The sequence below is a fragment of the Ochlerotatus camptorhynchus genome, unplaced genomic scaffold (genome assembly GCF_037179485.1).
Source record: "Ochlerotatus camptorhynchus isolate MF236.1 unplaced genomic scaffold, CSIRO-AGI_Acam_v1.1 ptg000498l, whole genome shotgun sequence".
Classification (NCBI taxonomy): Eukaryota; Metazoa; Arthropoda; class Insecta; order Diptera; family Culicidae; genus Ochlerotatus; species Ochlerotatus camptorhynchus.
The window spans coordinates 468954-483888 of NW_027040983.1; the positions used below are offsets into that span (position 1 = coordinate 468954).

The 14935-nt window shown below is 45.2% G+C and overlaps 1 protein-coding gene across 1 annotated transcript in view; it reads left to right on the forward strand.

Moving 5' to 3' along the window:
• Window positions 1-208: 208 nt before the first annotated feature.
• Window positions 209-14935, forward strand: part of Fim (plastin-2 Fim) — a 163879-nt gene continuing 149152 nt past the window's right edge. Inside the window, exon 1 of the mRNA XM_065235574.1 lies at window positions 209-915. Within this exon, the coding sequence (XP_065091646.1) occupies window positions 829-915 (87 nt within the window). The 5' untranslated portion in view covers window positions 209-828. The remainder of the gene's footprint in view (window positions 916-14935) is intronic.

The window sequence follows — 14935 nt, forward strand, 5'->3', positions numbered from 1 at the left end:
TGCATCATAGAGTTAAAAGTTGGAAATACGCCATGTAAGAAGAAACGTTTTTGATGATTTGAAGTGATATTTTCTTCTACATTTTCGTGTTTATCGAGTAGTTTGTGAACTATTCTCTCTATATGTGGCAAAATATGGTTTGTTTACATTTTGGCTCTTACGCCCCTTTCAAATGTTAGTCTAGATTTATAGAGTGCTCTTTTTTTTTTTGTTTATCCCAGCTAAATTCCCCCCCGCTGAAAGCCGAGTGCGAAGAGTGAAGAGGTGAAGGTTTCTAATTTGCCTACTTACCTATCATTTTCGGTAGTGTGGTGCTGCGGAAAGGCAAAAATCGAAAAGAAAAGAGTGAGCGAGTGAGCCTCCCGCGAAGAAAAGAAAGAAAGCAGTGTTTTTGGTGAGAAATTTCCGAGTGTGCCAAACGTGTTTTGTGTGACACAAATTCCGCGAATCTTCTTCCAACGTTTCGCAGCAGTAGTAGCGGGGTAGGTTGTGAGAGGGGCCCGCCCGGATTGTTGCTCAATTAAGCGGCTGAAATTGCGGAAAAAGTGTGTGCTGCAGCAGTAGTAGAAGCCTTCGACGAGAAAAACCTCCCGTTTGTCTCGGAGAGTGCGAGGGAAGAAGCGAGTGATTCAGGGAAATTGATAATTTGTAGCAAATTAAAATACGAGAAGAGTGTTTTTCTGGGTGCTGACGAAGACGAGAACCAACAACGACGACCGCGTCGGTGGGGGAATAGAAATCACCACAACAACACACACCCGACGACACAGACGACGGGACGGACGTCGCGCACCCAGGAGAAGAGCGGCAGCAAAAAAGATAACAAAAATGGCTTCCATTCGACGCGGCGGTGGCGGCGGCGTGAAGACCCTGTCGGTGGAGGAACGAGCCGAGATGAGGGAAAAATTTGAAGAAGTGAGTACCTAATACCATCCAAATCTATCCTACATTGGATGATGATGATGAAGCTGATGCCCATCACACGCCACTTGTCTCGAACTACCATGAACAACACTACTGTTTGCATTATTAACAACTGCATCATGCTCATACAAGCAGCAGCAGCAACATAGTAAGAGATAGTCGAGTCGAGTATAGACCAACAGCAACGCTGACGCTGCCGAGTGTTGTGTAGATATAGTTTATAAATAAACCCAACAAGCATAGGGAAAATCGATTTCGGCGGAGTCCCGTTTTCTTGGCTCTTGCTTTTTGTTTATGTTTCGAGAGAATTTGAACCGCCGTTAAAGAGACGAACGCTTTGCTTCCTCTTTATCGGTGCTTAAATTCCATTCAGTTCAGTTACTTCTACAAAATAATACTCCCTGCCGCGGGCTGGTCCGCTGGATGCGAATGACCACCACTCGACGGCTCTCTATCAGAGTATTGGTGACGATGGGGGTTATCCTCCTCGCATAAAAGCTGATCTCATCCCCGTTCCAAAGCTGGTCCCGTCCGTCGTCGTGCAGTTCTACTCGACTTGATTCGACTTAAAATTGATTTGAATACGCTTGCTCTGGTGGTGGATGGAGAGGCAGAATCTTTATCGCCACCGCACACACGTAAATAAAAATTAGTCGTGATAAACAACGCTTGCATCGGAAGTGGAAAGTCTGCGGGGCAGGGGAGGAGTTCTTTGCGCTTTAGCTCGACGACGACGATGACTGGTTCTGGTTTTGCTCACAGAAGGGTTCTTGAGAGAAGCGAACTATACGAGATATCGCCATATGTCTGGATTTATATGACGATTCGGGCACACATCGGTGGGTGCCTATAGCACACGGTATGGGCACATAAAAAAAGTTTTAAGTGATTCGTGACTGAGACGTAAAAAAAATGGTAGCGAGAAATGCTGTTCAAATGGTGCTTTTTCTAGCATATTTTTTACAGTCCTCACAGGCCATCATTTCGAATCAGAACCCTTAAGGAATCTCTTCTAGAAAACTCTTGGAATTCGTATTCTTGAATCATTCTGCCAGCAAACCGGTAACCGGGAAAACCGAGGAATATGGTTACCAAATTTTAAGATTGAGCCAGTATTTGAAAGGTATGACTATCTAGCTTCAAACGAAACAGACTGGGTTCCGATTGGACCTGTGGTTTGCCAGTCGCTCCGGGAAAACCCGTGAGAGGTGGTTCTGCGGAAATTCGAATTCACCGCGGGAAAATGGTCAATTCCAAAAAAGTAGACCTGGAGATCTGCGATTTTTTTCTAATTGTTATGCAATCATAAGCATAGAGGAAATATGCCATCACCATATCGATTCTGCTACCGTGTGGCCAGAAAACGGACCTCTGGATAACCGGAACCACTGGCAAAATGGTCAATTCCTGAAAGTAGACCCGCGATTTTTTTTTCTGAATTGCATACAATCATGACTTTAGAGGAAACATGTCATCAACATACCGATTCTGCTACCGCGTGGTCAGAAAACGGACCTCTGGATATTCGGAATCACCGAGAAAATGGTCAACTTCTGAAAGTAGACAGAGATTCGTGAATTTTTATAAATTGCATACAATGATGAGTATGAGTATATAAAAAATGTGCCATCACCGTTTCATCATGACCATTTTCCTGGTTATTCCGGATATCTAAAGGATCATCGGTAGTAGAATCTTTATGGTGATTGTATATTTCCTCTATGCTCATGTTTGTATGCAATTTAGGAAAAAAAAAATCGCGGATCTCCAGGTCTACTTTCAGGAATTGACTATTTCTTCGGTGGTTCCGGATATTCACAGGACTCCACCTGGTTGCAGAATCGATATGCCGATGGCATGTTTTCCCTATGCTCATGACTGCTTCCATTTTTAAAAAAAAAATCGCGGATATCTAAGCCTACTTTCAGGAATTGACCATTTTCCCGGTGAATCCGAATTTCCGCAGAGGCACCTCTCACGGGTTTTCCCGTTCCGACTGGCTAACCACAATGTCCAATCGATTTCCTGTCTGTTCCGTTCGCAAAGAGGCTCAATCTTAAAATCGACATGCCACAGGAGCATTACGGTTGTCCACAATTCGAATTGTCAAACGAGCGATTCAAATTGTCAAACGAGCGATTCAGATCTGTCAAATTAGCTGAGACACAAACCAAGACAATATAAATTATAAGTGGATTCGTGTCCTTGATCATGGTATGACGCGATCGGATGAGTGTAGATGTCAGTAGTGTTTAACGTGTTTGAAATATGGCGTCTTGAGCATGAATTTGAAAATAGCTTGTATATGCTGTCACGTCGGTTCGTCGGTGACAAAATTGCCGAGAACCAGTCATGTCTACATGAATCGACACGCATTTTGCTAGGGACTTTTTCGGATTTTTACGTTCCGACTGGCTCAACTCCCGATCGTTGTAATCTTCGAACCAATTCTCCAAAGCGTTCTTTTGCAATTCGAGCTTCTTCTGAAAGTTCTGATATTCCTGGGTCAGCTTGGCCTGGGCTTGAGCCCGTGGGACTTCCTCCTTGGTCTGTCCGGGAACATGCTGCGACGAGGTAAGGAATTCAACGGGTTCATTTTCAATCTGTCGCTTTTGAAATCAATGCAATAAATCATAGCTTCTTACAACTGTGCCATAACAACGGTATACGTCTAATGCAAAAGATGCAAGCGGTGGTCACTCTACACACTTATTTTGCGCCAACATTTTTCTAAGTATGCCTCACGTGTGCCGGCAGTGCCGAGAGTGTCATCGGACTGATTTTTTTGTTTGTATAATGCTAAGAGGAAGAGGAGACAACTGGCTTCTTACTCTTTTATCTATCTCTATCTCTATCTTACGTACTTCAAATCGGCCAATCACGAGCTGGTTCGCGTTTGACAGGGTATTGTCTCCTCTTCCTCTTAGGTATAATGGTATGTTTGGCAACCCGGTTAATTTGAAATATGCAGTGGAATCCTATCCTAGATCCTAACTGTCGTGGAATACACTGAACCTAATAAGCAATGAACTCGGCCACCGAATCGAAGCTTCGAGCGAGAACGTTCTCCGGGAGAGGCACTTCCAATTTCCGACAGGACAATAACTTCTACTGGATTGGAGTATGAACCACAGAAGAGGGTGGTAAGTAGACGAAGCGAGCGTGCCCTTCAGATTCTGATGAACCCGAGTGGGTGTTTCAACCGGAATCAGACTTCCCTGGTAAAGGTAGGGTTTAATATGTCCACACGGTCAGACAGTCCAACGATCGGACAAATGGAGAGAAGTATGATGTCTCTGGTGGAAAGCAGTGCCGGCCAGAGAACAGTTGTAAAAGCAGCTGGGGCACTGTCGATGGTAGGAAAGCAAACACCGGTGAAGATTCTACCGCCGAACATGGTGCGAGTGTAACGATGAGGAACGAATCATGGAACTGAATGTCGGTTGAAAGGTCAACGAAGTGGTGAAGCGTTATAGAATCAAATATGGTAAACGGCCACTGATAAAACTACTACGGCCAGATGGTGGCTTTTGTATGGATTCCATAATTAACTCGTACCTCATAGAGTTCGAAAAGCTGCGTTCGTATCCGTTCTACGAGGATTATTGCAAGCATCGCGATAAGGAAATTCTTACCGAATTGCTGGGCACCATGGAAAAAAATCGGTCAGTTAACTTACACTTCGCCGGGATTTATTCTCCGCCAAGCCTGTAACTATTCTATTTCAAGCGCTGAGATTCCAGGGTCGTGTCCGAGAGCTAAGCCTATCCTTGAACCAACATCTTACAATTCTGCTTAACCTCCTTCGGTTGTGATTTTAGCTCCGTCACGAATCTCCTCGCCCCAAATCGATCCACCAACGTCTTCAACGTTCCCTTCACTTCCTCCTTCCCCACTAAACCAACTCACTAATCACATTCCGAATCGGAATTATGACCAGTAGCAGTCCCTTCATGGTCATCTTTTCAATCAGCTTCCGGAACGATGCCACCCCCTTCCCAACTTCGATCAAACTGTTCTGAAACACCAAAGCCTTCCGCACCAGATCCTTGAACAGTTCGATCGTCTTGAGTGGAGGTTCTCCGATCTCGAAGTCTTCCGGTAGCGACTCCAGCACCATCCGGAAGAATTCCAGTATCACCCCCAGATTACAGTGGTACTTGGCAAAATTGAATTGTTTCAACACCAATGATTAACATTTTAACACATGCACAGAGCAAGTGAAGATGTAGTACAGTGTTGCCAGTAACTTTGAATATCATGATAATTTCTAACCATGGGTGCCAATTTGCGATAAATTCTACGTAAAGTTGACCGATAATACAAAACCATCCATGGATCTTACAGACTGCCATAACCATTACCATTAAAGTTCTCAAACCATAAATACAATGGTTCTAATATAGTTCTCTTGAATGGTAATGGTTCTTAACAACCCATTATGTATAAGGTTCACTTCCAAAAAACCATAATACATAAGGTTAAAACTTTATATATCATCACAAAAACGTTCATGTAGAGTTCCATAACCATTTCAGTTAAAGTTTAGCAGGGATTATAAACAATATTCAACCATTTTCAGTAAGGTCAAGTTATGAAGTTTTAGTGCGACAATTTATTAGCTAGAGAAAGTCCTGAACAGGATAGATAGTCCTGAACAGGAGAGTTCCGTTAGAGTACGGCAGTGTGAAAAAAGGAACCGAAGTTGAAATTGAGCAAAGGACCATTAATGCGACAGTACTAATCAAACGCACACTCCTTTAGCTAGCTCATACATTGATGGATGAGGGGATTTGAGTTATGTCCTCAAATTCACAGGCAATAGTTCTAGTGACGTAGCAGGTATTAGCAGCAAATCTCAACGTCATTTCGTTCAGTAGCTTATACCCTACTGCTACATATAAAATTTACAGGGCCCTTGGATCCCCCTGTAAATTTTATATGTAGCAGTAGGGTATAAGATGCCTAATAAATTTTCAAAGAAAGTACCAATGTTCAATGTTTTGTTATGTTTGGTTGTTTTCATGACTGTAAGTATGTACATTAGGGTGGGTCAACTTTACAACCCCCTCACTGATTTGAACAAATTAGGTTATAATCTCGATTCGCGAGAGAATTTTAAATTTTGTATGGGAAACAGAACGATCCTATTCATTTGCTTGCCAAAAATCCGAATATTGCGTAAATTTCACCAAATCTCAGACTTAGAATAATAATACTATACCAAACAACTTTGTCAAAAACTGTAAATCGATTAGACTTCTGAGATAAAAGTTTATTATTGTATTAATTAAACAGAGAAAATCACGATATTTATTTATTCTTTAAGTCCTACAGTCTTAATGGATTATCGGACCACTAAAACTCTTCGCAATCTTAATAAATTTAAGTTTTAATTGTTTTTTTTATTGAGTTTTTCAAGTAAATGCATATTTGTAATCTGCATTAAAAAGGGAACCCAAACCCAAAATCTCATCAATTTTGGTACACTGGAACTATTTTAAATAAGAACGATTACATTTGCAAAAATCACCTTATTAGCGCCCCTCAGTGTCACTTTGTATGGGAGCGAGCTATCAGTTTGTCAGTTTAGTGTCAAACAGTTAAGTTATTATTTTTCTTTAAATCTTGATTTAAAACTCGAGATGAAATTTTCCGTGCTGATCACCAATGCTACCGACGCCAAGAAGGCTGCTTTACTGTGATCCTGAAATATTGATGATATATTGAAACACTCCCCGCCCCACCGTGTTAAAATGTGGCGATGAAGACATGTGAAGACATTTTATCGATCTTGTTACAGACTTTTGACGTAGGATTACGTCTTTCGGCAAGATATTGGGAGTGCAATTTCAAAAAACCAAAATCGACCGCGTTACGAAAAGTGGTCAGGTTTTGACCACTTATAACTCTGTCAATAGCGGATGGATATTAATTCTAAACAAGCCAATCGATTGGAATGTCATCTACGAATCTGCTAGAATAAACACTATCAATTTTCAAAAGGTCACTATTGAAAATTGCACGAAACTGCCACTGTTGCTATAATAATGAAAATTATCACCTGCGAAAAGCGGTTTCCCTAACACAGATTTAAAAATCGAATGCACTCCGGTCTCACCGAACGGTGTTTATTCAATCAGTGGTGGTGTACAGTGGTTATCATCAGCAGCAACAGCAATGCTTTCGGTGCGTGGCGTTGTAGATTGTTCTCTAGTACACGACGAAAGGCTGTCCGGAAACGCGAGCTGCAGGCCACTGAGCAGTTCATTCGCCGAAAAAGAAGGAAGAAGTTGCACCGGTACTGATCTGATTTCAGTTACTCGTCGTGAGCCGCTGTGGGCCATCTATGCCAAGCGCGTCACTGTTCTAAACAACATACAGCTTGCCAGACTTATCTGTGTAAAACACCTTAATAGCTCAGCATTCCTCAACCATCAAGTGGTCACCAAACTGTTCACTAATCGATCCAGGTACAAGGCATGTACGGCTATCATCTCCAAGCACTCGAGGAAATAATTCCACAGCATTGTTCTAAACTAGATTCCAAGCAACCCATCGATCTTTTTCAGGACCACAAATGACTGATAAAAAGAGTTAACTAAAAGCTTCAAGTAAGAGCTTGTATCCAAGACACATCGTCCAGGATTAGCTACATAGACAACGACAGAGCAGCTCATAAACAGAACTCTCAAACTGTTTCTGAATTTCAACCTATCGAACTTTTTCACTTATAACAAGATGAGAAATCAATTTAATATTTACTATATTTTTGCTGTGACATCAAAACTACCTTTCGTAATCCTACGTCAAATCTACGGTCGTGTCTTGGTTACAACCTTTTATTGCAAATTCAGAGAAAAATTAGCATTTGGCGTCAGATTATCAGCTTGAATAGCATGCTGTGCCTGTCAGTTGCGTCGAATTATTTTTACTGAAACAGCAATACTTTTTCTAAAACCTTCTGGCAACCCTGCTCAAACTTTCTGTTGAAGACCAGTAAACTAGCCTACTACGATAGACGCAGCTTACTGGTCGTCAACACTCCTCCTTAAGCTAGCATCTTCAAATATGCAATCCCATTGCTGTTTGGTTACGTTCAAACGCAGTTTAATAATTTTCCGATCCAACGCATCACGGATGTAATGGTGCCGGATATCAATGTGTTTCGTCCGGGGTGTGTATCCGCCGTTTCGTGCGCCAAACTGCGACACCAGTCCTCGCCACCATGACGCCTCTTGTACCGCAGCAGACACGGTCATCTACTCCGCTTCACATGTTGAGAATGATACAGCAGGAATACGTATCCACGCGTTGACCTTCTGTCGTCGAGATCGGGCGCCCAGTCTGCATAGGAATAACCAACGAGCTTCGAGCCGCCGGTCGCAAAATATGCTAATGTTATTTTTGATGTTGAATTCAGGAAACGGGGCAGTTGTTGAAACGACTCAACAAGTTCACGGCGAACAGTATGTCTGGACGCGTACACTATGCCAGCTACATCGAGCATCCGACAGCTTCCTGTTACGAAACATTCTTCATCCGCTCGGCGACATCACCTTTGACAGCTTTTCAGCGGTGTTCATTGGAGTGGTTACGGCCTTCGCATGCTGCATGTTGAATCAACGCAAGATAGAGTCGATGTAAGTCTCCTGGTCCAACGAAACTGAGCCTTGCGTACGGGTGATACGCATGCCCAAGCAGCTCGTCGCAGGTCCTAAATCCCTCATCCGGAATGTACTGCATAGCTTGGCCTTCAGGCCGTTCTTCACCGCGACATCGTTGGAGAATATCAGCACGTCGTCAACGTACACCGCAACGAACAAAATCTTCCCATCTTCGATCCAGTAATACAGGCACGCTACTGGATTGCTTAGAGCGCTTTGTTCAAACGACATACCAGTTGATGTCCTCCGGTTTTCACGAAACAAGGTGGTTGTTCCACGAAAATTTTCTTGCAGGAACGCGGTGATGGCATCCATCTGGTCCACCTGCAGATCGTACACCCCCATTTGCTGCGAGTATCCCTTGACCACCAAGCGAGATTTTTAGCGGTCAACCACTGGCGTCGTGCTTTGTCTTCTAGACCCACTTGAACTTGATGGCTATCCTGCCTTTCGGTAGCTCCGTCAACGTTCAAATTTTGTTGTTTATCAGCGCGTCGTACTCCTCGTTCATCGCCGTCTTCCAGCGTATGGAGTCGTCTCTGGATAGTGCCTCATGGTGTGTCACCGAATCATCATCCATCCTCCTAGCGTCGGCTTGAATTGCGAATTCTGCCATTCCGCTGAACTGACCCTGGTTGGCGGTGCTCATAGACGGTCCACCGCCATCGAGATTGGTATCAGGGGTGGTTCTCTGTGGGGGATTAATATGCGGCAGACCTTTGCTTGACAATTGAAATTTATCATACTTGCCTGGTAGCCTGTGCTCCCGTCCGCTGCGCCTCAACACCTGTGATTGAGATGGATGGGAGCACGGAAGTCACGTCAATCACGGAATCTGTGGACATGTTGCTCTCACTGCTGCTGTCTTCACTCTCGTCGGTTGCTTCACAGTCACTGAAAAAACGTCTGCTTCGGACTCATTGGGCTGTGGTTGCAACAGGGCTTCGTGTACAGACTGCGAAACGACTTCCTCGATGGCTAGCTGGACCAGCATGCGACGTCGTGTGACTTCGCTTTGTTACCTTCACAATTGACTTCTCGGCTCTTGATTATGTTTCTGGATTTTGGATCGTACGCTTTGGGGTCCTCGTCAAAACCAGTCAGAATACACTCGCGGGATTTCGGATCTCACTTCTTCCGCTTCGGCTTCGGAACGAACGCCATCGTTTTGGTTCCAAATACTCGAACGTGGAACAGGTTCGGCTTTTTCCCAGTCCAAGCCTCTTCAGGAGTGACATCGTGACCATACGTTGGAGATCGATTCTACAGATATCGTGCCAGCTCGTTCTGTTCCGGAGTGTAGTCGTTCGTCTTTTGATGCCGTATGTCGTGCTGCTTCAGATAGCCTTCGGAACCATGGCTACCATACTACTTCCCGTTGTCGGTGCGAAACACTTCAGCTTCAATCCAGATTACCGCTCAGCCATTACGTGGAATTATTTGAATGCCTTTAAAACGTTCGTTTCAAACTTCGATTTGAGGTAGTTGAATTAATAGATCTTCCTCTTAACTTCTAACCGTCAACCGAACCAGACGTTCTCATTGTCTACTCCTAATACTTTCAAATCAATTTATAACACGGAGCGGATCAACTCCAACTCTGTATCTTTTATTTTAGCTTTACACGATGCTGCTCTTTAATTTTGGATGTGTGATGTACACTGACTTTTCACATCCACGTACTTCGACGACAAAGATTTTAATCAGCCGAGCGCTCGAGGTGAGGTTCTGGATCGATTCCGGCGACGGTGGACGATGAAAAGACCTTGATAAATGGCGGTATACTATTGACTATAATGGGATGGCGGTTCGACTTATTTCGGACAGATTAGGAATCAATTTTGACTACCACCTTCTTGAAAATCGGACGACCAACACCAGAGGGATTTTCGAACATAACAATTTTCTTTCGAAGCGTCAAATGTTATTATATTATGCACCACCACCAAGAGAAAATCTCAAGCTATCGGTGGACCCCCGCACACGAAAAAAAGAGACCCAAGAAGATTACTTTCATCCCACAAAGTTCCGCCCTTTTTCTCTGCCTTCTCCGCAATCTCGACGTCGACACCAAGATCCCTCCTGACTCAGGTCATGCATATTGCAAAGTTTCTGGGCAAAAGCAGCGCGGAGAGGAGGAAGGCAGAACAATTCGTGGAAGCCAATTTGAAGGGACAAAGCTGTCAAAGTGGCCGTACTGAGGCAAACAAACTTAAGAATTTCATAAGGCATGATTTAAGAACCTGGAAAAAATTCGTTTCAAAAGACACTTATGAATGATTATCGCACTAAGAGGTGGCTCTTATACGCCTTGAGCGCCTGAATGCGCATGGTTCGAGTCCAATCTGCTGTTATATTGATTTTGTTATGTTTAATAAGCTGACTTATGAATTTAATTGTTTTTACTTATGAATTATGTTTCAAAACTCAATCTTATGATTTCCATTATAAATCCTTGTGGCGAAAAATCATAAGTGGTTCTTCTGAAATTCTTAAGTTTTTTTTTGCCTTTGTAGCTTGAATCAATATGAATAACCTTAAGAGAGGCCTTGGTCGACACTTCACATATGTTCAACTTTTTTTATCGCTTCATGCAATACTCCGTCTTTTTTCTTCTTTCCTATAGCCAGAGCGCATTCTTCAGAGTGTGACCCTTGTGGGGCGCGCGCAGCTAATTCCGTTGTTTACAGATGCCCGTCCGTCGGACTCCTCTCCGTCGTTGCTGTGACACCGTTATCGATTGATAGTCATTGTTGAACAATCCAACGATGGCCGAACGAACGGACGGACGACCGGCCGGCCGAGACACCGGACACAGAAAACAGAATCAAATCAATGCAGTTGACCTCATTTCGTTGCACGTTTTGCCACAAACGACTGACGGCCAACACCCTCCTGTGTCGCGTCGCCGTCGTCATCGGCGGTGGCGACAATGACGATTATGATGATGATGACGGAACGAGAGCCGGCTTTTACTGCTTCTTGAACGCACACAGGGCAGCACCAATACAGCCGTGTTAGGTCGGATACAACCCAAAACGGAAGCATCGTAGTACGCATGCCGTACTTGCGGGTTGTTTACATCGTACACGCCCTGCCCTGCCCAGGCAGGATCGTCGCCGGGACCGGCTTTTCCATTATTAACATTGTGGCAGTGGCAGAGACGTCGTGAGGGTTTACTACGCCCTGGGTGAATCTCGTGCAGGACGTCCTTTCCTAATTGTTTCAATCAGTTTAACAAAAAATAAAGGCAATTTTTTCAATGGATTCTCTATATTTCTAAATTTAAAATGTTAGCTGAGCCCAATGTCCCCAATTTGTTCAAAATTGTTTGACCCTGCATTTTAAAATTTGTCCTCGGTCTGGATTACCTTTATAATTTTGTTTGAGCTCTTCACAGGTTTCCTTTGAGAATTTTCTTTGAATCATCCCTCACTTTGCTCAGAGTTACTGACAAGAACTATCTTGGAATTCTATTATAAAATGCGAAATTCTCTCCTAACTCAACTTTTTCCCAAAGCTCAAGCGCTCTTGTAATTACTCGCTTCTAATGTTTCTACATTTTTTTTTTATTCTCCCGGAAAATTCCTCAGAATTCCTTTACAACCGGATCAGTAGCGAACATCAACTTTGCAGGGTTGTTGTCCGGCATTCTTGCAACATGCCTTTGGCTTTGGCCACCTTCTGGATGCTTAGTTCGCCGTAGAGTGCAGCGAGCTCGTGGTTCATTCTTCGCCGCCACTCACCGTTCTCCTGCACACCGCCGAAGATCGTCCTTAGCACACGTCGCTCGAAAACTCCGAGTGCTTGCAGGTCCTCCTCGAGCATAGTCCATGTCTCGTGTCCATAGTGAACCACCGGTCTTATTAGCGTTCTGTACATGGTACATTTGGTGCGGGGTGAATCTTTTTTGACCGTAGTTTCTTCTGGAGCCCGTAGTAAGCACGACTTCCACTGATGATGCGCCTTCGTATTTCACGGCTCACATTGTTGTCAGCCGTCAGTAAGGATCCAAGATAAACGAATTCCTCCACTACCTCGAAAGTATCCCCGTCTATCGTGACATTACTTCCTAGACGAATCCTGTCATGTTCGGTTCCGCCTACTAGCATGTACTTTGTTGTTGACGCACTCACCACCAGTCCGACCTTTGCTGCTTCGTGTTTCAGGCGGGTGTATAGTTCTGCCACCGTTCCAAATGTTCTTGCAGTAATGTCCATGTCGTCCGCAAAGCACACAAATTGGCCGGATTTCGTGAAAATCTGTGAGCCCGGCTCGTCACATTACACCTTCTAGAGCGATGTTGAAGAGTTCGCATGAGAGTCCGTCACCTTGTCGCAGTTTTGCACACCGTCCATCGTTGCTTTGATCAGTCTGATCAGCTTCCCAGGAAAGCCGTTCTCGTCCATGATTTTCCATAGCTCTGTGCGGTCGATACTGTCGTATACCGCCTTAAAGTCGATGAACAAATGATGCGTTAGGACCTGGTATTCACGGCATTTCTGGAGGATTTGCCGTGCGGTGAAGATCTGGTTCGTTGTCGATCTTCCGTCGATGAACTCACGAACTCGGTCATTTTAGGTGATAGACGACGGAAGATGATCTGGGATAGCACTTTGTAGGCGGCATTCAAAATGGTGATCGCTTTGAAGTTCTCACATTCCAAATGGTCGCCTTTCTTGTGAATTGGGCAGATTACCCCCTACTTTCACTCCTCCGGTAGCTGTTCTGCTTCCCAGATCCTGACTATCATCCGGTGCAGGCAGGTGGCCAACTTTTCTGGGCCCCTCTTGATGAGTTCGGCTGCGATACCATCGTTACGAGCTGCTTTGTTGTTTTTGAGCTGCTGAATGGCATCCTTAACTTCCCTCAGCGTGGGAGTTGGGTCAGTTCCGTCCTCTGCTGCACTGACGTAGTCGTTTCCTGGTCTCCCGTGCCTACGTTCTGCTCGCCATTCAGGTGCGCATCGAAGTGCTGCTTCCACCTTTCAATCACCTCACGTCCGTCCGTCAAGAGGCTCCCGTCCTTATCCTTGCACATTTCGGCTCGCGGCACGAAGCCGTTGCGGGATGCGTTGAGCTTCTGGTAGAATTTCCGTGTTTCTTGGGAACGGCACAGCAGTTCCATTTCCTCGCACTCCGCTTCTTCCAGGCGGCGTTTTTTCTCCTGAAAGATTCGGGTCTGCTATTTCTGCTTCTGTTTATACCGTTCCACGTTCTGTCGGGTTCCATGCTGCAGCATTGCCGCTCTCTCCTCCAAAATCGCTCTTTACTCCTCGTCGAACCATTCATTCCGTCGACTTCTTTCCACGTACCCGATGGTGCTCTCGGCTGCGTCGGTGATGGCTGCTTTTACTGTACTCCAGCAGTCCTCTAGAGGGGGCACATCGAGCTCGCCCTCCTCCTGCAACGCTGCCTCGAGATTCTGCGCGTATGCTAAGGCGACATCCGGTTGCATCAGTCGCTCTAGGTTGTACCGTGGCGGGCGTCGGTACCGCACATTGTTGATGACAGAAAGTTTTGGGCGCAGTTTGACCATCACCAGGTAGTGGTCAGAGTCGATGTTAGCGCCACGATAGATCCTGACGTCGATAATGTCAGAGAAGTGCCGTCCATCAATCAGAACATGGTCGATTTGCGATTCCGTCTGCTGTGGTGATCTCCAGGTGTAACGATAGGGGATGCTGTGTTGGAAAAAGGTATTACGTATGGCCATGTTCTTGGAAGCGGCGAAATCGATGAGTCGTAGGCCGTTCCCGTTCGTCAGCTGGTGGGCGCTGAACTTTCCAATCGTCGGTCTGAATTCCTCCTCCTGGCCTACCTGAGCGTTTAGGTCTCCTATGATGATCTTGACGTCGTGGCTTGGGCAGCGATCGTACTCGCGGTCGAGCTGCGCGTAAAATGCGTCCTTGTCATCATCAGTGCTTCCGGAGTGAGTGCTGTGCACATTGATTATTCTGAAGTTGAAGAATCGGCCCTTGATCCTCAACCTGCACATTCTTTCGTCGATCGGCCACCAACCGATCACGTGCTTCTGCATTTCGCCCATCACATCATCGCCCATTTTACGGCTGGCTCGCAGGCCCTAACTTTCCGGAGGACCAGGGTTCACAGTTGTGCTTAGAGTCCTTCACTGGCACTCGAACGTAGATCAGCCGCCCCTAACATGGGAACAGACGCTGTTGTGAGCCGCTCCTCATGGAGAACAGACGCTCAGGCGGGCCGAAGCAACCCCCCCCCCCCCCTTTCCTGACAGCCTATGACCAAAGTTCCCACCGGATTTGGTTACCCGATCTTCCCTAAGGTTGCTCACACTTCCCGGCCGGTACCACGGGGAGGTAGGGA